The 25,769-nt window shown below is 39.8% G+C and overlaps 2 protein-coding genes across 6 annotated transcripts in view; one reads left to right on the forward strand and one right to left on the reverse strand.

Moving 5' to 3' along the window:
* Positions 1 to 19,114, forward strand: part of fam151a (family with sequence similarity 151 member A) — a 36,633-nt gene extending 17,519 nt beyond the window's left edge. Inside the window, exons 4-8 of the mRNA XM_063063937.1 lie at positions 3,588 to 3,750; positions 10,232 to 10,456; positions 16,268 to 16,407; positions 17,006 to 17,143; positions 17,936 to 19,114. Coding sequence (XP_062920007.1) covers positions 3,588 to 3,750; positions 10,232 to 10,456; positions 16,268 to 16,407; positions 17,006 to 17,143; positions 17,936 to 18,600 — 1,331 coding nt within the window. The 3' untranslated portion in view covers positions 18,601 to 19,114. The remainder of the gene's footprint in view (positions 1 to 3,587; positions 3,751 to 10,231; positions 10,457 to 16,267; positions 16,408 to 17,005; positions 17,144 to 17,935) is intronic.
* A 139-nt stretch (positions 19,115 to 19,253) lies between these two features.
* acot11a (acyl-CoA thioesterase 11a) overlaps positions 19,254 to 25,769 on the reverse strand; it is a 135,457-nt gene continuing 128,941 nt past the window's right edge. For all 5 annotated transcript variants that reach the window (XM_063063940.1, XM_063063941.1, XM_063063943.1 and 2 more), the window contains one exon: positions 19,254 to 22,107. In XM_063063940.1, the coding sequence (XP_062920010.1) occupies positions 21,940 to 22,107 (168 nt within the window). In that variant the 3' untranslated portion in view covers positions 19,254 to 21,939. The remainder of the gene's footprint in view (positions 22,108 to 25,769) is intronic.

Below are 25,769 nucleotides of genomic sequence, written 5' to 3' on the forward strand. Positions count from 1 at the left end.
TGATGGGCAGACAAAAATAAATGGATTGTACAGGGAAGAGAAAAAATAAAAAGTTATGTTGCATGTTCAAAAAGAGGACTAATCTGCATGCTGTTGATGAAAAATCTGATAATGATAAGGGTGACACAGGACTGCGTAGCCTTGAGATTTACAACGTGAAAACTAATTACAAACTAGCAATACGGCTTACACCAGAAATGAACAGCAAATTAATTAAATTGGAGTAGGAAACAGGCTCAGCTGTTCCAGTCTTTCTACAAAATAAGTTTGAATGACATTTCAAAGATACTGCACTGAAGTCTGCAGATATCTAACCAATAACTTACATTGGAGAAAACATACCTCCTGTGGGAATGACATTTGTAACAGTGAAACACAACAACCAACAAACCACATTGGGCTTGTATGTGGTGAAACAGGAGGGCCTGCATTGTGTGGCCGTGATTTGCTGAGACAACTAAACTTGGTTGGAGATCCAGCCACCATTTCCATGCCACATTGCCTGCGTTAGAATCAACTGAAAGAGAATTAAGAAAGGGTCTCAGGAAGAGTGTGCAGGACAAAGAACGGAGTTAAAATGGGGGCTCCTCAAACAAGGATGTTCAATGTTTCACTCCTGGACAAGCAGTCCTAGTGAGGGACTACAGAGGTGATCAAAAATGGGTACCTGGAAAGATTAAGGATAGAACTGGACCAATCTCCTATACAGGTTGTGTCTGATGTCATCTGGAGTCGACAAATTGATCATTTGAGGAGAGCGGAGTCAATTGTTAGAGAAGAAGGTGACCTCAGCTGTCAGAACCTCTTCCTGCAGTCCCAGAGTCAACTCTTCCAATGATGATGGAGGAAGCCCCAGAACCTGAGATTGTTTCACAGCCATAAGTCTCACCTGCCGAGCAGAGTGATCCCCCTTGACAGGAAAGATGTTATCCCACCAGAGTAAGAGATCTTCTATAGTGATTAAATCTTAAGGCCTAAATGGGACAATTTAAAAATTACTATGCTGTGAATGTCTATATAATAGTTGTATTGTGTAGTATACTGTGCGTGTAATTAATATATATAAACACATACATATATATGACTAGCGAGCAATACATTACATATTTGAGTTTAGAAGCATTCTATATTGAGTTGGAGTTTATAGCTAAGCAGGGAGAAATGTCGTATATTTAATATTTCAGTAACACTTGAGTAATATTGTTATTATATTGTTTGATTATGCATTCTTTGTGTACATAATTCATCATGGGTTCTATGTAAAAGTATGTGAATGGTGTACGTCATTATGCCACCATGTCATAGTGAGTGCCTCACTAAAGAAACACTAAATAGGCAAGTTATCCTGGGCTCCTGTGTTACATTTTTGGGTTCCTTTCTGGAGTTACAAAACATAACACCCGCAACTCGATACCAGAGAGAAGAAAGGTTCTGGCATAACGTTGAGATAGTATTTAGATCAGCACTTGAAACACCATGATATGGAAGGTTATATGCTGAGTGCTTGTAAATGGGATTAGCACAGTGCTTGATGACAAGCATAGACGTGTTGAGCCAAAGGGTTTATGTCCCTGCTGTTTCACCCTAGTTCCAATTCCAGATTCGCCTAAATATTTGAAATAAATTTTCACATCTGTTGTGGTGGGATTTGACCATGTATCTACACATCAACAACCCAGGTCTCCAGATTTCTAATCCTGTAATCTCATATGTTCTCTACCTAATCTTGAAAGTATCCTAGCGACATTTCTCTTTGAATGCTCTTGTTGAACTGATTATTTGATACATAATAAAAATATTGTCTTTCCTAGGCTGACTGTTAGAGCATCCTATAGTTCCTGACAGGGAATTTGGACATTTAAAACAATAATACATCACTTCATGGAGCAATATTATATTTTGTGTATTAGACTATGGTGAAGGCAAGATTGGCCTTTAATTTTATAATACTAACACAGACTTGAGCAACAGTGCACAAGGAACTGTTAATGTTATTGGAAATGCAAAGGATCCCTGTGAGGTATATTTCCAATGACCCAGTGATGGATATAACGAGTGCTGTAATGCAGCCAGTCAGCTTCTAGCGGTATACAACAGCAGTTGCAAAAATTGGTGGTCACAAGCGGTCTAGCATAGCTTGGAACAGCAATTCCATGAAAAACTGATTTAGTGACTTCCACTATCATTACAGTATACCTTGGAGGCAGTAATGTCAACAACAGGGCACCCTATTCCCGTTAGCACTGCCACCAGGAAAGTCACCGAATAATACTTTTTGAGTGTAGCTAGAATAAACACTCACACTTTTCACTTGCCTGTTCTTCATATTAGGTGGGTTTATGACTAAAAATTAAATGATTGCTGTTTTAAGCATTTGCTTGCAGAAATATTAATGGGGCTGACCCACTTTTCTCCATGGTCTATAACCTGGAAGTGGATATTATCTACATGGACCTTATGAACTTACATGAACAAAGTCCTCATAGGAAGCTGGTCCAGAAGATTCAGTTGCTTGGCATTCAGGATGAAGTAGCGAATTGGATCCAACATTGGCTTAGTGGGAGAAGCCAGGGAGTGGTAGTAGATGATTGTCTCTGACTGATGGCTTGTGACTAGTGATGTGCTGCAGGGATCGGTGCTGTGTCTGGTTCTTGTTTGTCATCTGTATTAACGGTCTGGATGATAATGTGGTAAACTGGATCGACAAATCACAGCAAGGTTGGGAGTGTAGAGGAAGGCTAAAAAAATGGGCTGAAAAGTAACAGATTGAATTTAGTGCAGACAAGTGTGAGGTGTTGCACTTCAGGAGGACAAACCAAGGTAAGACTTACACAAGAATGGTAGGGCTATGAGGCATGTGGTAGAAGAAAGAGACCTGCAAATACAGATCCATAATTCTTTGACAGTGGCATCATAGTTAGCTGGGGTCATAACGAGAGCTTTTGACACAATGGCCTTCATAAATCAAAGTATTGAGTACAGGAGTTGGGATGTTATGTTAAAATTGTACAAGATGAGGCCAAATTAGGAGTATTGTATGCAGTTGTACCCTACCTACAGGAAAGATATCAATCAGCTTGAAAAAGCACGAGAAAATTGACATGAATGTTGCCAGGATTTGAGAATCTGAGTTATAGGGAAAAGTTGAATAAGTTAGGACTTTATTACTTGGGGTGCAGGAGAATGAAGGGAGACCTTATAAAGGTATTATAATTATGAGGGGTGTCGATAAGATGAGTGCATGCAGGCTTTTGCTCTTCGGGTTGGGTGAGACTAGAACTATAGGTCATAGATTTAGGGTGAAAGGTGAAGTATTTTAGGGTATCTGCAGGAGAACTTTCTCACTCAGAGGGTGTTATGAGTGCATAACCAATGTGGATATGGTACTTGAGGCAGAAGATCAGGTTGTCATGGATTAGACATGCTCAAGAGCCAATATCTCTGCTGTGCTACTCCATGACTTTATGAACAACATCAGAAACCTAGGTATACATTTCTAAAGTATACACGCTATCCAAGCCATGCTCACTCTTGGTCGATCAATTGTTTCACGGTTGTAAGGTAGGTAACTGAATGTTATTTCCTAGGTATGAAGCTGGATTTCAAAAGCATTGATGCAGTAGACCCTTCCTTGGACCTCCTGCTGAAGAAATCGAATGAAATCTGCATCAACAGACCAATTTGGTTAAACGCTGACATTCTGATTGGCCCAAACGTTCCAGGATTCATTAAGCCTGTCGATCCTTCCAGGTAACTTTAACCTTGGTGATGTCAATTTCAAATCCATGTCCACAATTACTGAGAACCACTCTCCCTTTAATAAAAATTAAACCTTTTCTATGTTAGCTGAAACATTTTAAGATAGAGAAATCAGTCTAATTTTTTTTTGGCACCTAAATTTTTCTGGATATTGAAATGGTGACAAAGAAATGCCACAGTGCCACTATGAAGCAGCCCCAAAGTTGCTTTTCAGTGTTATGTCAATGCTAAGCCGCACTATTCGACAACCCACCTACTTAACCCTGGCCTAATCACAGGACAATTTACAATGACCAGTTAACCTACGAACCAGCACACCTTTGGACTTCAGGAGGAAACGCACACCCTCACAGGAAGAACGTACAAAGTTCTTACAGATGGCATCGGAATTGAACTCCAAACTCCGACACCTCGAGCTGTGATGGTGTTATGCTAACCCCTGTGCTGCCATGCCGTCCCAAAGATCTACTGGTTAGCAGGTTAATTGGTCATTGTAAAGTGTTCTGAGATTAGTCTAGGGTTAAATAGGATTGCCGGATGGTGCGGCACAATGGGACAGAGAGGACAGTTCCTCACTGTATCTCTAAATAAGACAAATAAAAATCTTCTTTAAATTTTCTCCATTCCACTTTAAACATAGGCCCTCTAGTATTTGACTTTCCAGCTGGAAAAAGTCTCTGACTATCTATCATCATCATGATCATCAGGTGCCATGCCCAGTTTGAGCTTTGACTGCCATGGCCCACACACTCCTGTTTCAGGTCAAGTGGATCAATTCATTGGTATTCATTTCCAGTTCTCTGGCTGCTGTCTCCATCACCATTTGTCTTTGTCTTCCTCTTGCTTTCTCCCCTTCAATCTTTCCCATAATTACCGTGCATTCGAACTCCTCTTTCCTAATCACATGTCCAATGAAGTTACGTTGCCTTTTCATGATCTCATACGTTATTTCTCTTTTTGTGTTTGCTCTGTTCATGATATCCTCGTTAGATATTTGTTTCGTCTGTGATATTCTTTGCATCCTTCTCAAAAACCACATCTCTGCTGCTACAATTCGTTTCCTCATGTTACTAGATAGTGTCCAACATTCTGAGCCATATAACATAACTGGATAAACGTAACATTTCAGTACTCTTGGGCGGGTTGTCATGCCTAGTTTAGTATTGGTCAGTATACTCTTCATTCTCGTAAAGGTGTCTTTTGCCATCCCTATTCTTCTTTTGATGTCCAAGTCGCACCTGCCATCTGATGTCACCCAGCTTCCTAAGTAGCAAAGGTTCTGTACTTGTTTTATGTCTTCCCTGTTTATTTTCAACCTGCAGATAGGATTCTCCTTTTTGGATATCACCATACATTCTGACATTCTGGCTTTTTGCAATTGATAGATGACCCATTTTTGCACTTTCTTCAACAATTATATCAATTAAGTTTTGTAGTTCTTCCTCCATACTTGCAATTAACACAGTGTCATCTCCATATCTGAAATTATTGATGTTTTCACCGCCAACTTTGATTCCCAAGATGTCTCTTATTTCTTGTAATATTGTTTCACTGTACACATTAAATAAATCGGGAGAAAACACACCCTTGTCTAATGCCTCTCTTGATTTTCGTAAACTGACTCACTTCTCCATCTATTCTTACAGTAGCAGTTTGTTCCCAGTACAGATTTCTGATTAGGCGGAGGTCTTTCGAATCTAGATCTAGAGTTTCCTGTAATATTTCAAATAACTTATTGTGCTTCACTTTATCAAATGCTTTTGTGTAGTCGATAAAACAAACAATCTTTTTGCACTTGAATTGCTCATTCTGATAGTATCCTTAACATCAATATTGCGTTTCTTGTACCTTTGTCTTTCACAAAACCACATTGTTCTTTGCCTATTTCAGCTTGTATCTTACTTTTAGCTCTTGTCATCAAAATTCTTAGAAGTATCTTGGTGATATGACTTAATAAACTTATGGTCCTATGTAATTCACATTCTATTGCTCCAGGTTTCTTAGGAGGAGTGATAAATACTGATTTTTTCATCTCTTCTGGTATTATTCAGACTCATAAATGTCATTGATTAAATCAGTAAGTTTTTCAATTCCATAGTCTTCAAGAGTGATAATTTGTTCTATTACTAATTCATCAGGGCCTGCTGCCTTTCCTTTCTTCATCTTATTTATTGCATTACGAACTTCAGATTTTAAAATACTTGGACCTTCAATGTTTTTCTTAATTTCTGGTTTTTCGCCTCGATCGACTTCAAACAATTCCTGAATATACTCAATCCATCTATTCATAATCTCATCTTTTTCCATGATAATGGTACCGTCCTTTGCTTTCAAACATCCATCTGAAGAACAGAGGAGCTTTTTAGCAGTGATATTCTTGATGTAACCTTTTTGGATCAGTAATAGGGATTCTTTCTATTTGCTCACATTCCTGATTTAACCATTCTTCTTTGGCTTGTTGACATAAGCTTTTAACTTTTTTATCTAAGGACTTATATTCTATAGGATTTGCTTTCTTCCATCTCCTTTCTTCCATTAAATTTTTGATTTCATCTGTCATCCATTTATTCTTTCTGCTTTTTTCTTTTTTAGGAATCACTGACTTTGCTGATTCTACCAAGGCATCCTTTAGAGAGTTAAATTTCATTTCTACATGATTGCTATCATCTTCAACAGATTCTATTTCTAGACTTTGAAATCTATTCCTTACTTCAATTGTAAATTTTTGTCTTAAGTTTTCTTCTTTAATTAATTTCAAGTAGTCAAGGGATTGTTCAGGTTTTTGCTTCTTTAGTTTTTTAAGTTTTACTTTTACATGACATAGTACTGGGTTATGGTCACTAGTACAGTCTGCACCTGGATATGTTTTGCATTGAGCCACTGAGTTTCTAAATCTTTGGTTTATAATAATAAAGTCAATTTGATTTCTAGTGTTATCACCTGGACTTTTCCAGGTCCACAAGCATCTTGGATGGTTTTTAAAGTAGGTATTCATAATGACCTGATTATTCATCTTGCACCATTCTACGCATTTCTCACCTCTTTCATTTCTTTCCCCTAGTCCAAATTTTCCTATGGTATTTCCATCAGCACCTTGTCCTACTTTAGCATTTAGATCTCCCATGACAATAACAATATCTTGAGATTTGCATCCATTCTTTGCTTGTTCAAGCTCTTCATAGAATTTATCTATATCCTCATTTGTTCCATCTGTTGTTGGTGCATATACCTGTATAATTGCTAAATCAAATGGTTGTCCTCTGGATCTAACAAGGAGCACTGTTTCCGATATTGCCTAATGTCCTAAAACATTTTTTGCACTGTTTTCATCGATTAGAATTCCTACTCCATTAGTATGGGATGTTCCACAAGAATAAATTAGTGTTTTATTTCTGATCTGACATGTTCCAGCACCTATCCAACGAACTTCGCTAATTCCCATGATGTTAATCTTTAGTCTTTCCATTTCACTTATCACATTGTCCAATCTTCCTGCTTGATATAGGGTTCTTACATTCCAAGTGGCAATAATGTTCTTTTGTGTTACCAGAATTTTATGACCGGTAGCTTGATGACGGTTGGGGATCCCCTGCTGGCCAGAATCAACCCTACCGAGTGAAGCATCTTCAAATTGTCTTGAAGATCCTGTTAATGCTGTTGTTGTGTGATACATTTTGTGAGCTTGATCATGGTTTTCTTAGCAAATAGCAATGGTGGTTTGCTATTGCCTACTGTTGGGCGAACTAAAGAAATCGCCACTTCTCTTCCCAAATGTTCATCCACCTATACTATAGCCATTGACATTTGAGGTCGTAGCTCACCCGCCTTCTCCGTCATAACTTCAGTTACTGAACCTGCTGGATCTGCCATTGGCCTTCGCTCGTATCCTGAGCAGGAACCCTTGCAGGCGCTTCCGTTCCGGGTCAGAGCAGCCCTGGGAGCAATGAATGACTAAGGGGTAACTCCACTTTCCCCAAAGCTCTGAAAGTCCCCAATCAGAGCCTCATCACCGGTTGCAGTTTAGAGTCATACCCAAGACTGCTGACTATCTATACCCTCTTTTAATTTTATATACCTCAGCCTCCAAACTCCATAGAAAACAACCAAAGTTTTTCCAGCCTCTCCTTATAGCTAATAATCTCTGATACAAACAACATCTTGGTGAATCTATTCTGTACCCTTTGCAAAGCCTCCACATCCTTCCTATAGTGTGGCAACCAGAATGGCTGCAATATGATTTCCTGACTCTTATGCTTGACCAGTGAAGAAAGCATGTCATGTTCCTTCTTCACCACCCAATCCGTGAGTTTTGTAAGACCTCAGCTGGCGAGTCTGGAGGCAGAGGGTGAGTCTGGGCCAGGGACTGAAGGTTGGAGGCCCAATGCTTGCAAGTCTGGGAGTCCGGGCCCGAGACTGGAGGGTAGAGATCTAATGTCTGCGAGTTTTAGAGCTTGGGGCAAAGGACTGGAAACCCAGAGGCAGTGTATCCTGGGACTGGGGGACTGTGTGTGTGAAGAGGTGAGAGGACCCATTTCACAGTATGTTTCAATGCATGTGTGATAACGAAATCTCAGTTCTGAATAAATCCAGTCTGAATCACTTCTTCATTTGCAGAAGCTCTTCATTGAATATTGTCTTGTTAACTGCAAAATAAATCTGAAGTTTTAAATCTCATCTCACCAGATGCCAGGCACAATGGAGAATGTTTGGAGGATCCTGTAGGCCTCTTTCCTCAGCAATTAAAATATTTTATTTAAATTCCTGAAATATTTCCTTAACAATCTTTCAGTTCCAAGAGCGGTTACACACTGAAAATGCAGCTGCACATTGTATGGTGTAACCATAGCAACGTCACTTCATGCCATAACCATAGCCACACACTGTCACACGGAGTATTCATATCCATATCCCTGTCATGTGATGGAACACAATTGTAGACCTGTGATATGATGTATCCCTGTCACATGGAAACCAAGATTAATACAAGCAGGATCCAGTCAGTCACTCTGGTCGCCTGACTTTTATATCAGCCATATTCCTTCACCATACTACTGGATTCTCACAGTTTTCAAACAAAAATTGCTATGACCATTGTTGTATCCCTTTCCCATTCTGTAATACTTTACTCCCCACTCTAGTTCCATGACATTGGTCAGAAAAGCAGTTTATCAAACTTACTCAGGGTGAGATATGCCCAAATTATTCTACACAGAGTTGGTTATTATAAAATTTAAGTATACCTTTCCGATTAAAATATACCTTATGGTATGTTATAGCTGATGGCTACTACATCCCACAAACTGTCGAAGGGGTTTGGATACCTTACCTACCCAATAATATTCCACTGCACTGAGTGACAGGGGGACTTGTAGTCCAGATGTTCAAAAGATAATTAGTAACCCAGTTTTTAGATCTAGTCAGTTCATTAAATTAAGTTGCTGCAATGATCCCAGCCTGGCCCACCCATCCATCACATTCCCAATTTCAGCCTGGCCTATCCATTCATCACGTTCCCAATCTCAGCCTGGCCAACCCATTCATCATTTTCACGATCCCAGCCTGGTCGACCCATTCATCACATTCCCAGTCCCAGCTCTAGCCATATACCTTACACCTGACCCAAGGACACACCGAACCATATTCACAAATTGCTACTGTTAAGAAAAAAACCAAAGCAGTCATTCAGTTTAGAAGCTTAAAAGATCCACTTCATTCAAAAATCTAAGAATTCCATGTCAATTTTTTCCCAAAAATATCTACTTCCATTGGACATTTAGCAATCTACTTCCTTAAACTGGTTTAAAAAAAATACAGCTGTGGTCTAGAGAAAGACTGATAAAGAGGAAAGATCTCAAAAGTACACCATAGTGTCCTCACTGGCGGCACCCAGATATGGAGCAACTGGAATTCACTATCACTGCCACGTACACCTCAAATATACTCTCCACTATTCCATAACGTTGCTGGGTCAGAATCATGGAGTCCCGTAAAGCATTTTAAGGGCATCTTTATCATAAAGACTAAAATTTTGAAAGTAACCTCCACTCTCATCTTGAGAGAAAAAAGGGAATAAGTAACGAATGCTGGACTGACCCTTGTTTTGCTTACTTTCAGAATGAATGAAAAGAAAATTGGCTAAGAATGCAGGGTTTCAACTCAAAATGTCAACAATTCCTATCCTTTCACAGATGCTGCTGAACCCACCGAGTTCCTCCAGCAGTTTGTTGCTTGTAATACTTGCCGATGCTTTGCAAATATTTATAAGCTGTACTACGAATGGAAGAACATATGGAAGGGCCATATATTAAACTGAAGAAACATCTCAGTCTGAAACATCAACTGTTTGTTCCTCTCCATGAATGCTGCCTGACCTGCTGAGTTCCTCCAGCATTTTGTGTGTGTTGCTGATATACTTTGTATGGAATTCTTGTTGAACAATTTATAATTCTCATCTGTAAAATATTTCATGTAGGTTTCTGAGTCTTATTCAGCAGAAGTTCCCAAATGTCATCCTCTCCCCAGGCTGGATGACGCTTCACCTACCGCTGGTCGCAGCCAAACCCTACACCCGAAGGATGGTGGAAGAGATGTACAACTTGGTCAAGGATTTACCACAACGTGTCACATTTCCTGTCAGAGCTGTGCTCTTGAAGCAAGCCTGGCCACATTTTAGTTGGCTGCTCAGCCAATCACCAAGGTAACGGCAAAGGAATTGTAACCAATGAAACCACTGTTTAGTTTTAATGATGATAAATTAACAGATTCTGGTACAAGCAAATGTATACCATGGCAGTCACTGTCCTCAAGTTACATTGAGATATTGCTGGGAGCATAAGCACCAATTCCAAGTATTAAATGAAACCATTAGGATATGCCACAGGAGGTTACACACATTTAAAACAAAAAGGTGGCTTGAATGCTTCCCCTGTGGGTCTTGTCAAAAAACTGTTTCATCCCTTGCAATTGGGTAAGGCCAAAGAGAAGAGCTTGTTATTGGAGGTGGACCAGGGAAATTGTGGCAGAAATTGCCCAAGGTGATCTCCGCCTCACAGCACTGGGGAGAAATTAGACACCAACATGTCCAATGTGAAGAACTATGTGTCTTTCTTGGACATGCCCCTCTTTTGGAAATGGGCATGTTTCCATTGCCTGTGATGTGTGGGCTGACCATCTGGGAAGGGAGGGGTGGAACTTGAATTTTTTAAAAAATGAAATAATTGTGAATTTTCTTTACTTCCCTGCTAGCTGGTAGCTGAGTAAAGATGAGACCCATGCGAGTGTACCCTGCAGCATTTGTTTAGATAGTAATTAGAACCATTAGTATAATCATATGCAGCAGTTGGTGGATGCTAATTACTAGATCCCATAATGTGAATCCAAAGCTCAGAAATGAAAGTGAATGGGCATTTGTTCGTATTGTCACTGCCAAAATTAACGCAACCAATTTATTTTAATCCTTTATAACTCTTCTATTTAAAAAAACTGATCTGATTAATTTACTGCAGACTTTTAAAAACATTCCCTTTTAGCAGCCAGTATTAAAATATACATGTGCATAAAATTACTCCAAGTAACTTCTGAATAGATTTCATTTGACTTCCTCCTTGGTGAGTGATTGTTATTGCTTGAATCTTGCTAGAGGATAATTGATGTTTAAGTACAAAAACAAACAGGTACCATAACTAGAATGTGGATCTAAAGTTCTGTTGGAGATTGCAGAATTATAGTTAAGGGTAAGGAGTGGAACTTGTATCAAGTGATCTGTTATTTGCATCCATGTACATTATTTCCACAGTCAGGCAGAGACAACCATTGTGAACACAATGCAAGGAAGTATAATACTTTGGGCAATTTATTCTCCTTGAGATACTTTTCAGTGTTCACAGTTAGTTCCAGGTTGTAACATACAGCCCTTTACAAGAGTCATGAGGGATTTTAATATGCAGGTAGATTGGGAAAATCAGGTTGGTGCTGGATCTCAAGAGACAGAATTTGTAGAATGCCTAAGAGCTGACTTTTTAGAGCAGCTTGTGGCTGTGCCCATTAAGGGAAAGGCTATTCTGGATTGGTGTTGTGTGATGATTGGATTAGGGAGCTTAAGGTAAAGGAACCATTAGGAGTCAGGAATCATAATATAAGAGCATAAGAAATAGGAGCAGGAGAACGCCACCTGGCCCATCGAGCCTGCTCCACCATTTAATACGGTCATGGCTGATCTGGCCATGGACTCATCTCCACCTACCTGCCTTTTTCCCATAACTCTTAATTCCCCTACTACGCAAAAATCTATCCAATCTTGTCTTAAATATTCTGCACTGCTTCATTGATTCACCACTCCCTGGAAAAAGCAGTTCCTCCTCATCTCTGTCCTAAATCTAATCTCATGAATCTTGAGGCTATGTCCCCTAGTTCTAGTCTCACCTACCAGTGGAAACAACTTTCCTGCCTCTGTCGTATCTATCCCTTTCATAATTTTATAGGTTTCTATAAGATCTCCTCTCATTCCTTTGAATTCCGGTGAGTACAGTCCCAGGTGATGCCATCTCTCCTCATAGTCTAACCCCCTCATCTCTAGAATCAACCTGGTAAACCTCCTCTGCATCACTTCCAAAGCCAGTATATCCTTCCTCAAGTAAGGAGACCAGAACTGCACGCAGTACTCCAGGTGTGGTCTCAGTAGTACCCTGTACAATTGCAGCATAAATTCCCTGCTCTTAAATTTAATCCCTCTAGCAATGAAGGCCAAATTCCATTTGCCTTCTTGATAGCCTGCTGGACCTGCAAACCAAAGTTTTGTGATTCATGTACAAGTAATCCCAAGTCCCTCTGCACAGCAGCATGCTGCAATTTTTTACCATATGAATAATAATCTGATTTTCCATTTTTCCATCCAAAGTGGATGCCCTCGCATTTACCAACATTGTACTCCATGTGCCAGACCCTTGCCCACTCACTTAACCTACCTGTATCTCTCTGCAGATTCTCCATATCTTCTGCACAATTTGCTTTTCCACTCAATTTAGTGTCATCAGCAAACTTTGATACACTGCACTCAGTCCCCTCTTCCAGATCATTAATGTATCTCATGAACAGTTGTGGGCCCAGCACTGACCCCTGTGGCACACAGCTCACCACTGATTGCCAACCAGAGTAACACCCATGTATCCCAACTCTGCTTTCTATTAATTAACCTATCCATGCTAATACATCACCCCCAACTCTAGGCATCCTGATGTTATGGGTAAGTCTTTTACACGGCACCTTATTGAACACCTTCTGAAAATCCAAGTAAATAACATCCATCTGTTCCCCTCTATCCACTACACTCATCGTATTCTCAAAGAACTCCAGTAAGTTTGTCAAACAGGACCCGCCTTTGCTGAATCCATGCTGTGTCTGCCTGATGGATCCATTTCTTTCTCGATTGCTTGCTATTTCTTTTTTAGTGATACTTTCAAGCATTTTCTCAACTACAGATGTTAAACTAACTGGCCTATAGTTACCTGCTTTTTGCCTACGTCGTTTTTTTGAACAGTGGTGTGACAGTCACCGTCTTCCAATCTTCTGTGACCTGCCCAGAGTCTAGAGAATTTTGGTAAATTATCACCAAAGCCTCTACTATAACTTCTTCCATTTCCTTCAGTACCCTGGGATATATTCCATCAGGGCCAGGGGACTTATCTATCTTCAAGCCCGCAAGTTTGCTCAGCACTACCTCTTTAGTGATAGCTATTGTATCGAGGTTCTCACCTCCCATTGCATCCATAACCTCTCTCTTTGTATATTAGACTTCGCCCTGCAATTTGAGAGGGAGAAGCTAAAGTCAGATGTATCAGTGTTACAGCTGAGTAAAGGGAATTACAGAGCCATGAGAGAGGAGCTGGCCAAAGTTGACTGGAAGGGGACACTAGTAAGGCTGATGACAGAACAGCAATGCCTGGAGTTTCTGAGAGAAATTCGGAAAGCTCAAGATAGATACATCCCAAAGATAAAGAACTATTCTACAGGGAAGATGAGGTAACCATGGCTGACAAGGGAACTCAAAAACACCATAAAAAGAAAAGAGAGGGCATACAATTGAGCAAAAATTAGTGGGAAGTTAGAGAATTGGGAAATTTTTAAAAACCAACTGAAGGCAACTAAAAAAGCAAAAAGGAAGGAAAAGATTAAATATGAAGGTACGTGAGACAATAATATCAAAGAGGATACCAAGAGTTTTTTTTCAGATATATTAAGAGTAAAAGAGAGGTGAGAGTACATATCAGACTGCTGGAAAATGATGCTGGAGAGGTAATAATGGTGGACAAAGAAATGGCGAATGAACTAACTAACTATTTTGTATCCGTCTTCACTGTGGAAGACACTAGCAGTGTGCTGGAAGCTCAAGAGTGTCGGGGCTGAAGTGAGCGCATTTTTATTTCTAGGTAGAAAGTGCTTGGGAAGCTGAAAAGTCAAAAGTCATTTGGAGCAGGTGGACAACAGCCTAGGGTTCTGAAAAAGGTGGCTGAAGAGATTGTGGAAGCATTAGTAATGGTCTTTCAAGAATCATTGGATTCTGGCCTGATTCCAGAGGACTGGAAAGTTGCAAATGTCACTCCAATTTTTAAGTAGGGAGGGAGGCAAAGGAAAGGAAATTATAGATCAGTCAGTCTGATCTTAGGAACTTGTTGAAGTCAATTGTTAATGACGAGGTCTCAGGATACTTGGAGGCACGAGATAAAATAGGCAAAGACAGCAGTTTCATTAAGGGAAAATTTTGCCTGAAAAATCTGTTGGAATTTTTTGAGGAAATAACAAACAGGATAGACAAAGGAGAATTGGTGTGTTATGTACTTGCATTTTCAGAAGGCCTTTGACAATGTGCCTCACTTGACTCTGCTTTACAAGGTAAGAGCCCGTGGTATTACGGGAAATATACTAGCATGGACAGAAGATTGGATGACTGACAAGAGGCAAAGAGTGGGAATAAAGGGAGACTTTTCTGGTTAGCTGCTGATGACTAGTGGTGTTCCACAGGGTTTGCTGATGGGATTGCTTCCTTTTGCGTTATGTGTCAATGATTTGGATGAGAGAATTGATGGCTTTATGGTTAAATTTGCAGATGATATGAAGGTAGGTGAAGGGGTAGGTTGTGTTGAGGAAGCAGGAAGGCTTCAGACAGACTGAGATAGATTAGGAGAATGGGCAACTAATTTGCAGATGGAATTCACTGTTGTTAAATCTATGATCATGCACTTTTGTAGAAGGAACAAAAGCATAGACTTTTTTAAATGAGCAGAAAATCTGAGGTGCGAAGGGACTTGAGAGTCCCCATGCAGGATTCCCTGAAGGTTAACTTGCAGATTGATTTGGTGGTGAGGAAGGTAAATGCAACATTAGCATTTATTTCGAGATGAGTAGAATGTGAAAGCATATAATGCAGAGGGTTTATAAAGCATTGGAGAGGCCTCACTTGGAGTATAGTGAGCTGTTTTGGGCCCCTTATCTATGAAGGATGTGCTGATATTGGAGGGGGTTCAGAAGAGGTTCAGGAGAATGATTCTGGGTTATCATATGAGAAGCATTTGATGGCTCTGATGCTGTACTCACTGTGATTTAGAAAAATGAGGGGGGATCTCATTGAAACCTATCGAACGTTGAAAGGCCTAGATAGAGTAGATGTGGAGAGGATGTTTGCTGTAGTGGGGAGATTAGGACCAGAGGGCACAGCCTCAGAATAGAGGGACATTCATTTAGAATGGAGGTGAGAAGGAATTTTTTTAGCTAGAGGGTGGTGCATCTGTGGGATTCATTGCCACAGGCACCTGTGGAGGCCAAGTCACTGGATGTATTTGAGGAGGAGGTTGATAGATTCTTGATTATTCAGGGTGTGAAAGGTTATGGGGAGAAGGCAGGAAAATGGGGTTGAAAGGGAAAAAGGATCAGCCTTGATTAAATGGCTCAGCAAACTCAATGGGACAAAAGCCTATCTCTTGTGGTCTCTCCACAGAGATGTATATAATATTCGCAAGTCACTCTACAACTATAGGGGGTATAGACATATGCACATACAACCACACCACACATCAAATCTGCAGGTTGAGGTTGGGTAAAAATGGGCTTATCCCTCCTTCAACCACTCCCTGGCCGGGCAGTAAAGATACATCCACTGATGTTCTCTCCACATTATAGAGGAGCAAAGTGCAATGATTGTTAATGGGAATTTACCCACTGGAGTTTGCTGCTAGCCTGGGGAGGGAGATGTATCCAAAAGCATTTATTACTCTGGTCCTTATCAACTGGAAAGCTACACATTTATGGATTGAGGATGAAGCTAATGGAACACAGGGACGGGTTATAGAAACCGCTGATACCACTGGAAGCGTAATCTTAGCACCAACAGACATTCTGAAGATTTAAAAGAAGAAAATGGGAAATGAAGTAAATACTGCACATATCTGCAATAATTTCCTGAAATGTTATTTTACTTCCTTTCATATTTATAACAGTTATTTGTGTATGTCTGTAGGTACAGCCTCACTCTCTGGCAGGGATCTATTGATTTAATCACTGTAGAAGATCTCTTAGTCGTCAGAGACAACAGCAACGTTGAACAAATCTATTACGACATTTATGAACCAGTTTTGTCAGAATTCAAAAAAATTGCATGTATGTATTCTAATTTCTTTGAATTTATTCTACCCTTTCTTTCTACTTTGCTCACATTCCCTTAGGAACTTTGCTTGGAAGCTCTTGCCTTTTGCCTGTTATCCCAGAGATTCAGGAGCTGCTAAGCACAACCCATGCAGAATTTAAGTTTATTCGCCTTGAAATAAGTTGCCATGGTTCTGTTCATAACTTTCTTACTCCAGTAGGTTTAAAAGTTTCTGTGACAACTTGCGATGAAACCTTACCTGGTTAACCACTGTCCAACATTAATTAGCTGATTTTTTTTTTTTGCTGGTTCTATGGTCAACTTTTGTACTGCTTTTGTAAGTTGCTACCCTTAAGGAGGTGGAATTGATTCTCATTCTTCAGCCATTGGGGCAAAATGCTACTAGGAATTTGATAGCATCAAAAACGGTACATTCATATGTTTCCATTAGGATCTCCAGAAGATTATCTGTATGATCCCTTGCACTTGTGCTCTATCAGAATCCATCCACTCTCTAAATGGGGTCGAGGAAGGAATTTAAAACACAATTTTTAAAAAAGTGATTCAAAATTTTCTGGAGAGCCAGAATTCACCCATTTTTGTTGTGTTCAGTGCAGACAAGTAGAAGCCGAAGGTTTTACCCTGGCGGGGAACTACTGGACTATTTTCCCCATCAAGATATTGGAGAATTGCAGGTCCATTGGTTTGACATTGGAGCCACACTTTTGGACTTGTCAGAACTTCTTCAAGGTAATGCTGTCCTTTTCAATTAATGACATTTTGGTGACACTATTGAATTCATATTTTGGGCCACTATAACCTCCTCCACAATGAATCTTGCACTTATGAAGAAAGTATTTCTTGCAGTTGATAGGAACTATTTTCCCATTTTGTTGCCACTAATTCCTTGGGTTAATTGAGCCACTAGAAATTACCCTCAGCAGCTTGATGAGTGAAAGAATCTGGAGGGAGTCGAAAGGTGTGCAGAGAGAATAGCTGTCAGAAAAAACTTGTGGGGGAATGGATTGCTCTATGAGTGGCATAGTGTAAGCTGGCTGAAATAGCTTCCAATGACAATATGGTAAAGGATAGGAGGGACAAGGAGGCAGGGAAGACAACTTTCTCTAATGAACTCGTAATAAGATGTGATGAAGTCATTAAAATCTCCAGTATACATCAATGAATGTACACTTTACTCAGCAGATCCCATTATTACATTAATTTCCACACAAGGGCTTTTTCTGGACCAGCAATTTTAGTTTGGCTAACCAAATACATGAACATTTGTGAAGATGATTGGAGCAGGTAACTGTTGTATCCTGAGCTGGTACAGCTGCACAGACAGAGGAGAAGTCTTTTTGCTGCATTTCTCTGGGTCTTGTCCACTTTACAGCCAATGAATCACTGCTTTCACTTTCTATAATTACCTGAGCTCAGGTTCATTCTATATAGTTAAACATTGTAAGGGTTTGGATAGGTTGTAAATCTGAAGACATAAACCCAAGCATATCATATAAATGCTCTTATTTCAATTTCTTAAAGGGAACGCTGGAGGAATGCTCGTCCTGAATGTGAAGAGTAAAATCGGTAACATTCTGTTGGTGGAAAGTTCCAAACCTGGATCAGATTTCCTTTTGGAAGAGGTTCTATATCAGGTCTTACGTTCATCAAACCAGTGGGGCGTTCACCTAAAGATAAAATCCACTCAGGCACTAGCTCCAACTCTGTATCTGCTTTATGATCTTTACACACAACACCTTCTCCACATACCCGTCTGGATCAGCATGGATGTCTCTTACGGCAGCTTCAGCACACCCGGGTATATTGAAGGAAGCCAATTCATCAATACCATCAATAAAATATTTCCTTTTGTAACTATAGCTCCAAGCTGGCCAGCTGAAGCACTTAACCATGGTTACACAGAATCCTTGGTGGAAGACATGCTGAGTCTTTGTCAGGGGTTGTGGCAAATGTTGTCCTTCCAGCTCCAGGCTATTCCGTTGTCTAAATCATGGCAGGCGACCTTCAAACTGCTGCAGGCTTCCCCCAGCTACACTCTGACAGTGGAACACCTACATACACAGGGCACATATGTGGATGCGTTTCGAGGACTGATCAACATGCGAATGCACAGCAGCCGTCGGGTTTACTACCGTTTACCTCCAGATTATAGAAATAATTTTGAGATTGATATTTTTACTTCATAAATCTGATCCCCAACTCTCTGTATTCATAGTCACGTATTCCTGCTACTTGGCAAGCAAATCAATTACAAGTTCCAAATCAATAAATTCTTGAATGGAACCACTGAGCTGGATGGTTAGAACCCAGCACAGATGTGAGCTGCACTCTTCTTAACTTTTGTTTCTCATTACTTTAATATACATCAGTATTCAAGCTTTTGATACAAAAGTTAATTTTCTGGACATTGATTGTAAAAGCCTGATGAATAGTCTGCTAGGTTTAAAGGATGATGTACATTTTAATGATTTATCCAGACAGATTTACTTACTCATCTAGTTGTAATCCCATTAGACAAATTGTTCTACCCTGCAGACCTCGGTTGCTTGCTCATACTGCCCATGTCAAGAGTCAGGATTGTTTAATGTCATGTCCAGTACGCACGTGCAGAGCAGACAAAATCATTGTTACTGTGGATCCAATGCAGCACAAAAAGAACACATGCATTAATAAAAAAAAACAATAAATATAAATACATAAGATGGTTTATATACAGTACATAGCTTATTTGTATTTCCATAGAGTGATACTAGCCCACAGAAGTGCCTGTACATAGGGTGACTGATAGGAAACGATAAAGTAGTGGTGGTTAGGGTGGATTAGTGGGTGGAGGTGTTGATCAGCCTTATTGTTTGGGAAAGGTGACTGTTTTTGAGTCTGCTGGCCCTGGCGTGGATGCTACGTAGCTGTCCCACTTCCATCAGGGAGTAAAACAAGTCTATAAACAGGGCAGGTGGGATCCTTAATGATGTTTTCCAGTACCTTTCTGTATACATGTCTTTAATGGTGGGTAGGCTAGTGCCGGTGATGCATTGGGCGGTTCTGACTACCCACTGTAGAGCCTTCCTGTCTCACAGTGCAGTTTCCATACCAAGCAGTGATGCAGCTTTGTACTGCGCATCTGAGAATGACATTGGCATAGTCCAGCTGTCTTCAGTAGAGGCATTGGTGAGCTTTCCTGATTGAGAGAGGCTGGGCAAGGTGTGCACTCCCAGGAGTTTGAAGTTGCTCGCAGGTTCCACTGCTGTGTTGCCAATGTAAAGAGCGGTGTGATGTTGCAAGTTGCAGATGGACAACAAATTAAAATAAAGAGATATTGTGTCATGAACTTTAATTTGCAGCAGGAATAACTGAATGGCCTCTCCTCCTCCAAAAATTCTATCCTGTAGAACACGCCAAAAGCTACAGCTGGGCAGAGTGTTCATCTTTCCTGGATCTAACATATTAGAGAATACTGGATTCATACTTCTTTAATAAGTGATATTCTTCTAGTTCTTGACATCCAGCAGATGTATTAATAGCAATCGCATGGTTCAAACACCAAGTCATATTGCACAAAGCTATTTAAGATAGTAACCAGTGAGATTTTTTAAATATTCGGAACATTTTAGAAGCTAGTTTCTGAAGTGCTCTCAACAGTCTCCATGGTTTTAAAAACCCACCTAGTTCCATTTTGAATGCCTCCCAAAACTGTTCCTACCCCAGTTATTTGCCACATTTTCCTTTTCATCTTTAATGTGTCCAATCCAAAATCAACCTAGATGACCACTCATCTTCCATTCACTGCAAATCTCTGCTCATTAAAAATCTCCAACCGTTTGGGATCTCCATTGACTCCACTGGACCGTCGCCTGTCACCCTTCTCCTTTCCAGTCCTTGCAACTTCTCAAACACGTGGTTCAGATTCTGTGCTTAACTCCATCTTGGCCTCACCACTCACCCAGTCGAGGTTTCTCCAGTGTGATACCCACCCGCACTCTATCCCTCCACTGTACTTCCTAACCCTTTGTCCTTTTGTCCTCATCTATTGGCAGCTATCTGGACTGTCAAACTCAAACTCCCCAGATCTATCTAGTTTCCTTCCTTGAAAACCTTTTTACACCTGAGGCCCTAAAATGAAATAGTGACTAGCTATTCACTGCAGGTGTCTGGGTACCTTGAGACCCCGTTCAGTTCTTATAAGTTGCTAAATGGTACTTCCAAACAACTACACCAACATAACTTTTCTCTTCAGCCACATAGCTCCTCATCTCCAAATCCAGATTTTAAACCAGAGGTTCTTCCTGATTGTTGATTGAAATTGCAAATTGTTGATTGAGCCAGTGGTTCAAGCCAAAGAATTGATACAGAACTAATTGGCATTTTCCCAAATGCACACCTTCCAAAAATGATCATGCACAGGAGGTTCTTATAGCAGTATAAAAATAATTAAGAACATTTACATTTCATTAGTTCAATGTTGTCTTTTATTCAATCACTTCTCACATAACTATCAACTTGTCAGTGCTGCAGAATAGCATCGAATGTTCAACTTGTTTTAAATATCTACACCTTTGTTTTTAAACAGGAGATTTATTTTTATAGTTGATCAGTGCAATTTGTTCCTGTTTTAGAAAGGCAGTGATTTCATATTTTTAGTAATCAGTAAATTACACAATTAAGGTCAAATATTTTACTCCAGATTTTTAAAATGATACACATTCATTCAGTTTCCATCATCACCAAAATGAACCCTTACACTAAGCAATGTGATCAATTGGTAGCTTTGCTTCAGCATTACAGGGTTTTGCATTTTGTGTTTCCCTGTGAAATTGCATTGTCAACACTATCATTGTGTGCATGCTGTTGAAAGGAAATGATGATTAAGTACACCAGAATGAAAATACAACTTTACAAACCCACAATCTCAACTAAAATGAACAGAAAATTGGCTTGTGTTTTTATTACAAAAACAAGCATACACCACAAGCTCATTGATTGATTACAAAAAATTAAAAGCTTATCATAAGCACACAAAGCTGACTGTTGCTGACAATTGCTTGGTATCATCAATAGAATTATTTTTCTTTAAAAGGATCCCTTGTTAAAAATCAGAAATACTCTTCTTTTAAAATCCTCATACAACCATTTTTCTAGTAAAATCTTATCAAAATTAATGTAAAAATATGGATTAAATTTGTTCATTTGCAATAAAATGCTGTACATCATATGTTTTATACACAAAAATTAATGAAATTTATACACAGAAGCTAATGGCAGCAAACACAGCTCTAAACAATTACAAGGCAGTGACCAAGGGCCGCAGTGTTCTTCCACCACTGTTAACTCAATAAGCCTCCCTTGATACAACACTCACATACAAATGCAATGCACTCTTCTGATTTCAAAGATCATATGCTTAACTAGAAGTCCCGGTGCTATTTGTTCACAACTAAGCTTTCGCCTTTTTTTTAATTTTTATCTAAAAACATTCTCTTCATGAGCACCAAAGCCAGTGGGACAGCAAAACATGATGAGGATCTGTGTCAAGTCCCACCCAATGTCACACTGCCAAGTGGATGGACGGTATCCTTATTTTGTTCAAGAAATTCATTACAAGCCTCAACAATTTTGCATACATCTGATGACAGTCCAGTGATGTCACGCGTGAGGTAAGGGAGAACTTGAGGGGTTGCCTGGATGTAATAGGCAATCTGAAAAAGTAAATCAAGTAGTTGTATTATGCATGGCAGAAGCACTCCACCCTACAGCCTATCCATTCATATTCACTTATTTATCTGTCCATATTGTTGGGAAATCACCCCAATGGTTTAATTGAAAACTGCAAAAGAACTGAAATAATGCAAAATACCAATGCCCAAGGATAAGTCCAAGTTTCTTACAGGGTAGGTCTCTTACTGCTGGTATCAAATACACTGACATCTGCCCCTCCACTTTCAGCTGGGGGTGAGATGGGGAAGGGGGTTGAGGATCAAGGAGAAGAGGAGAACCCAGCTACAATGCCTTTCACTCCGCTCTTCTTTCTGTGACACAGACTGAATAATGTGTGCAAGATGTGTGCACACCAGTTCATGCCCAAGCTGCAAGTCTACATTATAAAAGTTTGCTCATGAAGAACAGGTACCAGCTTCTCTGAAACCACAAGGTGGTCCCTTCAAGAATTGTGCCCTAAAGTATCACAGCAGCAATTGCACCAGGTATCAATTGTCAACATCAAATGTTTGTTTTCTTTTAGTGTTAATCTTATAGGAGAGAAAGTGGATGCAAGTTTGAAAGAAGAAAAGTTGAATTAAATATAACACTGTATTATGCCCCTTAATGTCTGACGTGGTCTGCACACACCAGCTGTGTGGTGAAAAAGGCACAACAGCGCCTCTTTCACCTCAGACAGTTGAGGAAGTTTGGTATGGGCCCCAAAATCCTAAGAACTTTCTACAGGGGCACAATTGAGAGCATCCTGATGGCTGCATCACTGCCTGGTTTCAGAATTGTACCTCCCTTAATTGCATGACTCTGCAGAGAGTGGTGTGGACAGCCCATCGCATCTGTAGTTGTGAACATCCCATGATTCAGGACATTTACAATGACAGGTGTGTAAAAAGGGCCCATAGGATCACTGGGGACCCAAGTCATCCCAACCACAATCTATTCCAGCTGCTACCACCCGGGAAATGGTATCACAACATAAAAGCCAGAACCAACAGGCTCCGGGACAGCTTCTTCCACCAGGCCGTCAGACTGATTAACTCACACTGATTTGAGTGTACTCTATATTACATTGACTGTTCTATTTATTATAAATTACTATGATTGCACATTGCACATTTAGATGGTGATGTAACAAAGAGTTTTACTCCTCATGTATGTGAAGGATGTAAAGTCAATTCAATTCAATTCCCAAAGCAATAGGAGTGGAATGAGGGTATGGAGTAATCTGACATGCACTGAATTATAACTATATAGACACAGAGACATGTTGTCCACGTCATTGAAATCTGCAAATAGTAATGCAATATAAACTCATGTACAGAACTTGTGTTTAATCAAAATTGTACCATGTTACCCACACTAGTAATCTCAACCTAGCGTGCTTCACATCAATATAAGAAAATTTATTGAAGAATTGTTTTATGAGAAGCATAATGCCACATTGTATTATTCAGCAGAGGATTTGAATTGGGTTTCCTTTAAAGCCAAACAATTCTTATGGCGAAATCCAATCCCACTTAGAGGTTAATTGTTGTTTAGGGAGGAGATCAGAATGCTGATGTCTGTGGGAAAACCAATTGCAGACACTGTGGCTCCAGTCCTTTCCTTTCCTGAACGGTGTTTCCATAGATGATGAACACAAGAGGTTGGATGGAAGCAAGCTCATTTCTGCAGTTTTCCTGTGCCAACTGTGCATACCTGGGATGTCTCCAACTTTGACCTGGACTCTTAGATAATTTACTAAAATAGATGAGCATTGGATCCTGGCTCTCTTTGGTTCTCTCTTCTAAATTTTCCCTCACAGTGCAAATCATGGCTTGTATGCAGCCTATGAAACTGCCAACCACAAATCTGAAGAGTGGCCAACATCTGGACTTGCCCCATTGTTAAATTACACTTCAAACTTCTTGACAAATTGGCACAGATGGTTAGCAGAGTCTCAAGGTCAACTAAAAGGAAATATTCCTAAGGTGCAGACTCTGTAAAGGAATGGTTCAGTTCACATGATGTAAACCCACATGGTGATACTTCATTTTATGTCATACCAGCAGCAGCTGAGAAATTGCTTAAAGTACTGTATGTCATTTGGAAAAACAAGAAGCAACTGGAGAGCACAAAGATTAACGAGGGAAAAATATAGAGATTCTGTCAGAGTTTGAAGTATGAAATTACATTTCAGAAAACCAAGTGGCTTTTTGTTCTTTGCTGGTCAAATCTATGTCATCTTTTGTAGCTATTTTAGTGGGTGTGTGGAAATATTTCTGGTGGAGTGTGTGAGAACAGAGGGTTGCGATGTTGTCTGGTTAATACTGCTAACAAGTTCTGATGTGAAGTCCAAGATCAAGCCAGGGTAAGAGATTGGCTTTATTTGGAGTCAATTGAAACCACATCTAGGAAAATGGCCAAAGTCAGAAAGTGTAATGGTATTCCATCACTTTGCTTAGATTTGCTCCTATCAATTATAGTCATTTTAGTTTTTTTTTAAATCAAAGCCATGCCCCCTTTCACATATTTGAATAGTATTTTTTGAAGGAAGACTGACTGAGTTGTAATTTCATATTACAATGGATTCCAGTTAACTAGGCCATTGGTTCATCAGGGCAGCTGCTTATTTGGGGGCAACTCTTAAAGAACATAAACAAATCAAGAAAATAGGCTGGATTTCCTTCATTTGGGACACTGTGACACTTAATTTGGGGTAGGAGACTGTTGCAAAACATTTTCTAACTACCATCAGTCGCGCTCACATCCTGTGGTTGATAGATACCACACTGTATTTAGAGAAAGCAGTTTTTAAATAGCATCACTTGTGTGTTTGTGTTCAAAAAGCAATAATTTTTGTCACTGATAGATGCAAATAATAAACAACAAGACAATTCAGAACGGTTTTTGCTTACCACGATTTCAAGCATTTAGGCTTGGAGATGCTAGAACTGGCCGGGAGGGAAAATGAAGCAATTTTACTACCTTAAACAAGTTAGGGACTATGAAGAATTCAAAGGTATCCACAATCATCTTGTATGTAACAATGAAAATACAGTTTTGGATGATGAAATCATTGAAACCATTGTTTGAAGGCAGTCCATTATCTGCACAAGGTGTCTATGTTGATTTGTTCATTTACAGTCAATCAAAAGAACATTCAACAACACACTGGAGGAACTCAGCAGGTTGGGCAGCAACTGTGGAAAAGATTGGTCGACGTTTCGGGCCGGAACCCTTTGTCAGGTTCTGGCCCGAAACGTCGACCGAACTTTTCCACGGACGCTGCCTGACCTGCTGAATCCCTCCAGTGTGTTGTCAGTGTTGCTTTTACCCCAGCATCTGCAGATTATTTTGTGTTTACGAATCAAAAGAACATGTTAGCATACACTGAATGAATTCCTCCGTCAATAAATATTAGGAACTAATACAGTTTTATAGTACTATAGTTGTTAGGTAGCATTCTCATTTGTTCTATATTCAATTTAAGTACTTAATTTGTTACTCAGTTTATTTCTGTAGTTTCTTTTTTTATACCCTTTTAAATGATTTTCATGAAGCTTTGACTAATTGGGGTAGCTGCTTAATGGGGCCAGAATGTACTGGTCCTAATGTCTCCTAATTAACTGGAATCTATTATATATGTTTCTTAAAATATGCTTCC

Source organism: Mobula hypostoma, chromosome 12 (assembly GCF_963921235.1).
Source record: "Mobula hypostoma chromosome 12, sMobHyp1.1, whole genome shotgun sequence".
Classification (NCBI taxonomy): domain Eukaryota; kingdom Metazoa; phylum Chordata; class Chondrichthyes; order Myliobatiformes; family Myliobatidae; genus Mobula; species Mobula hypostoma.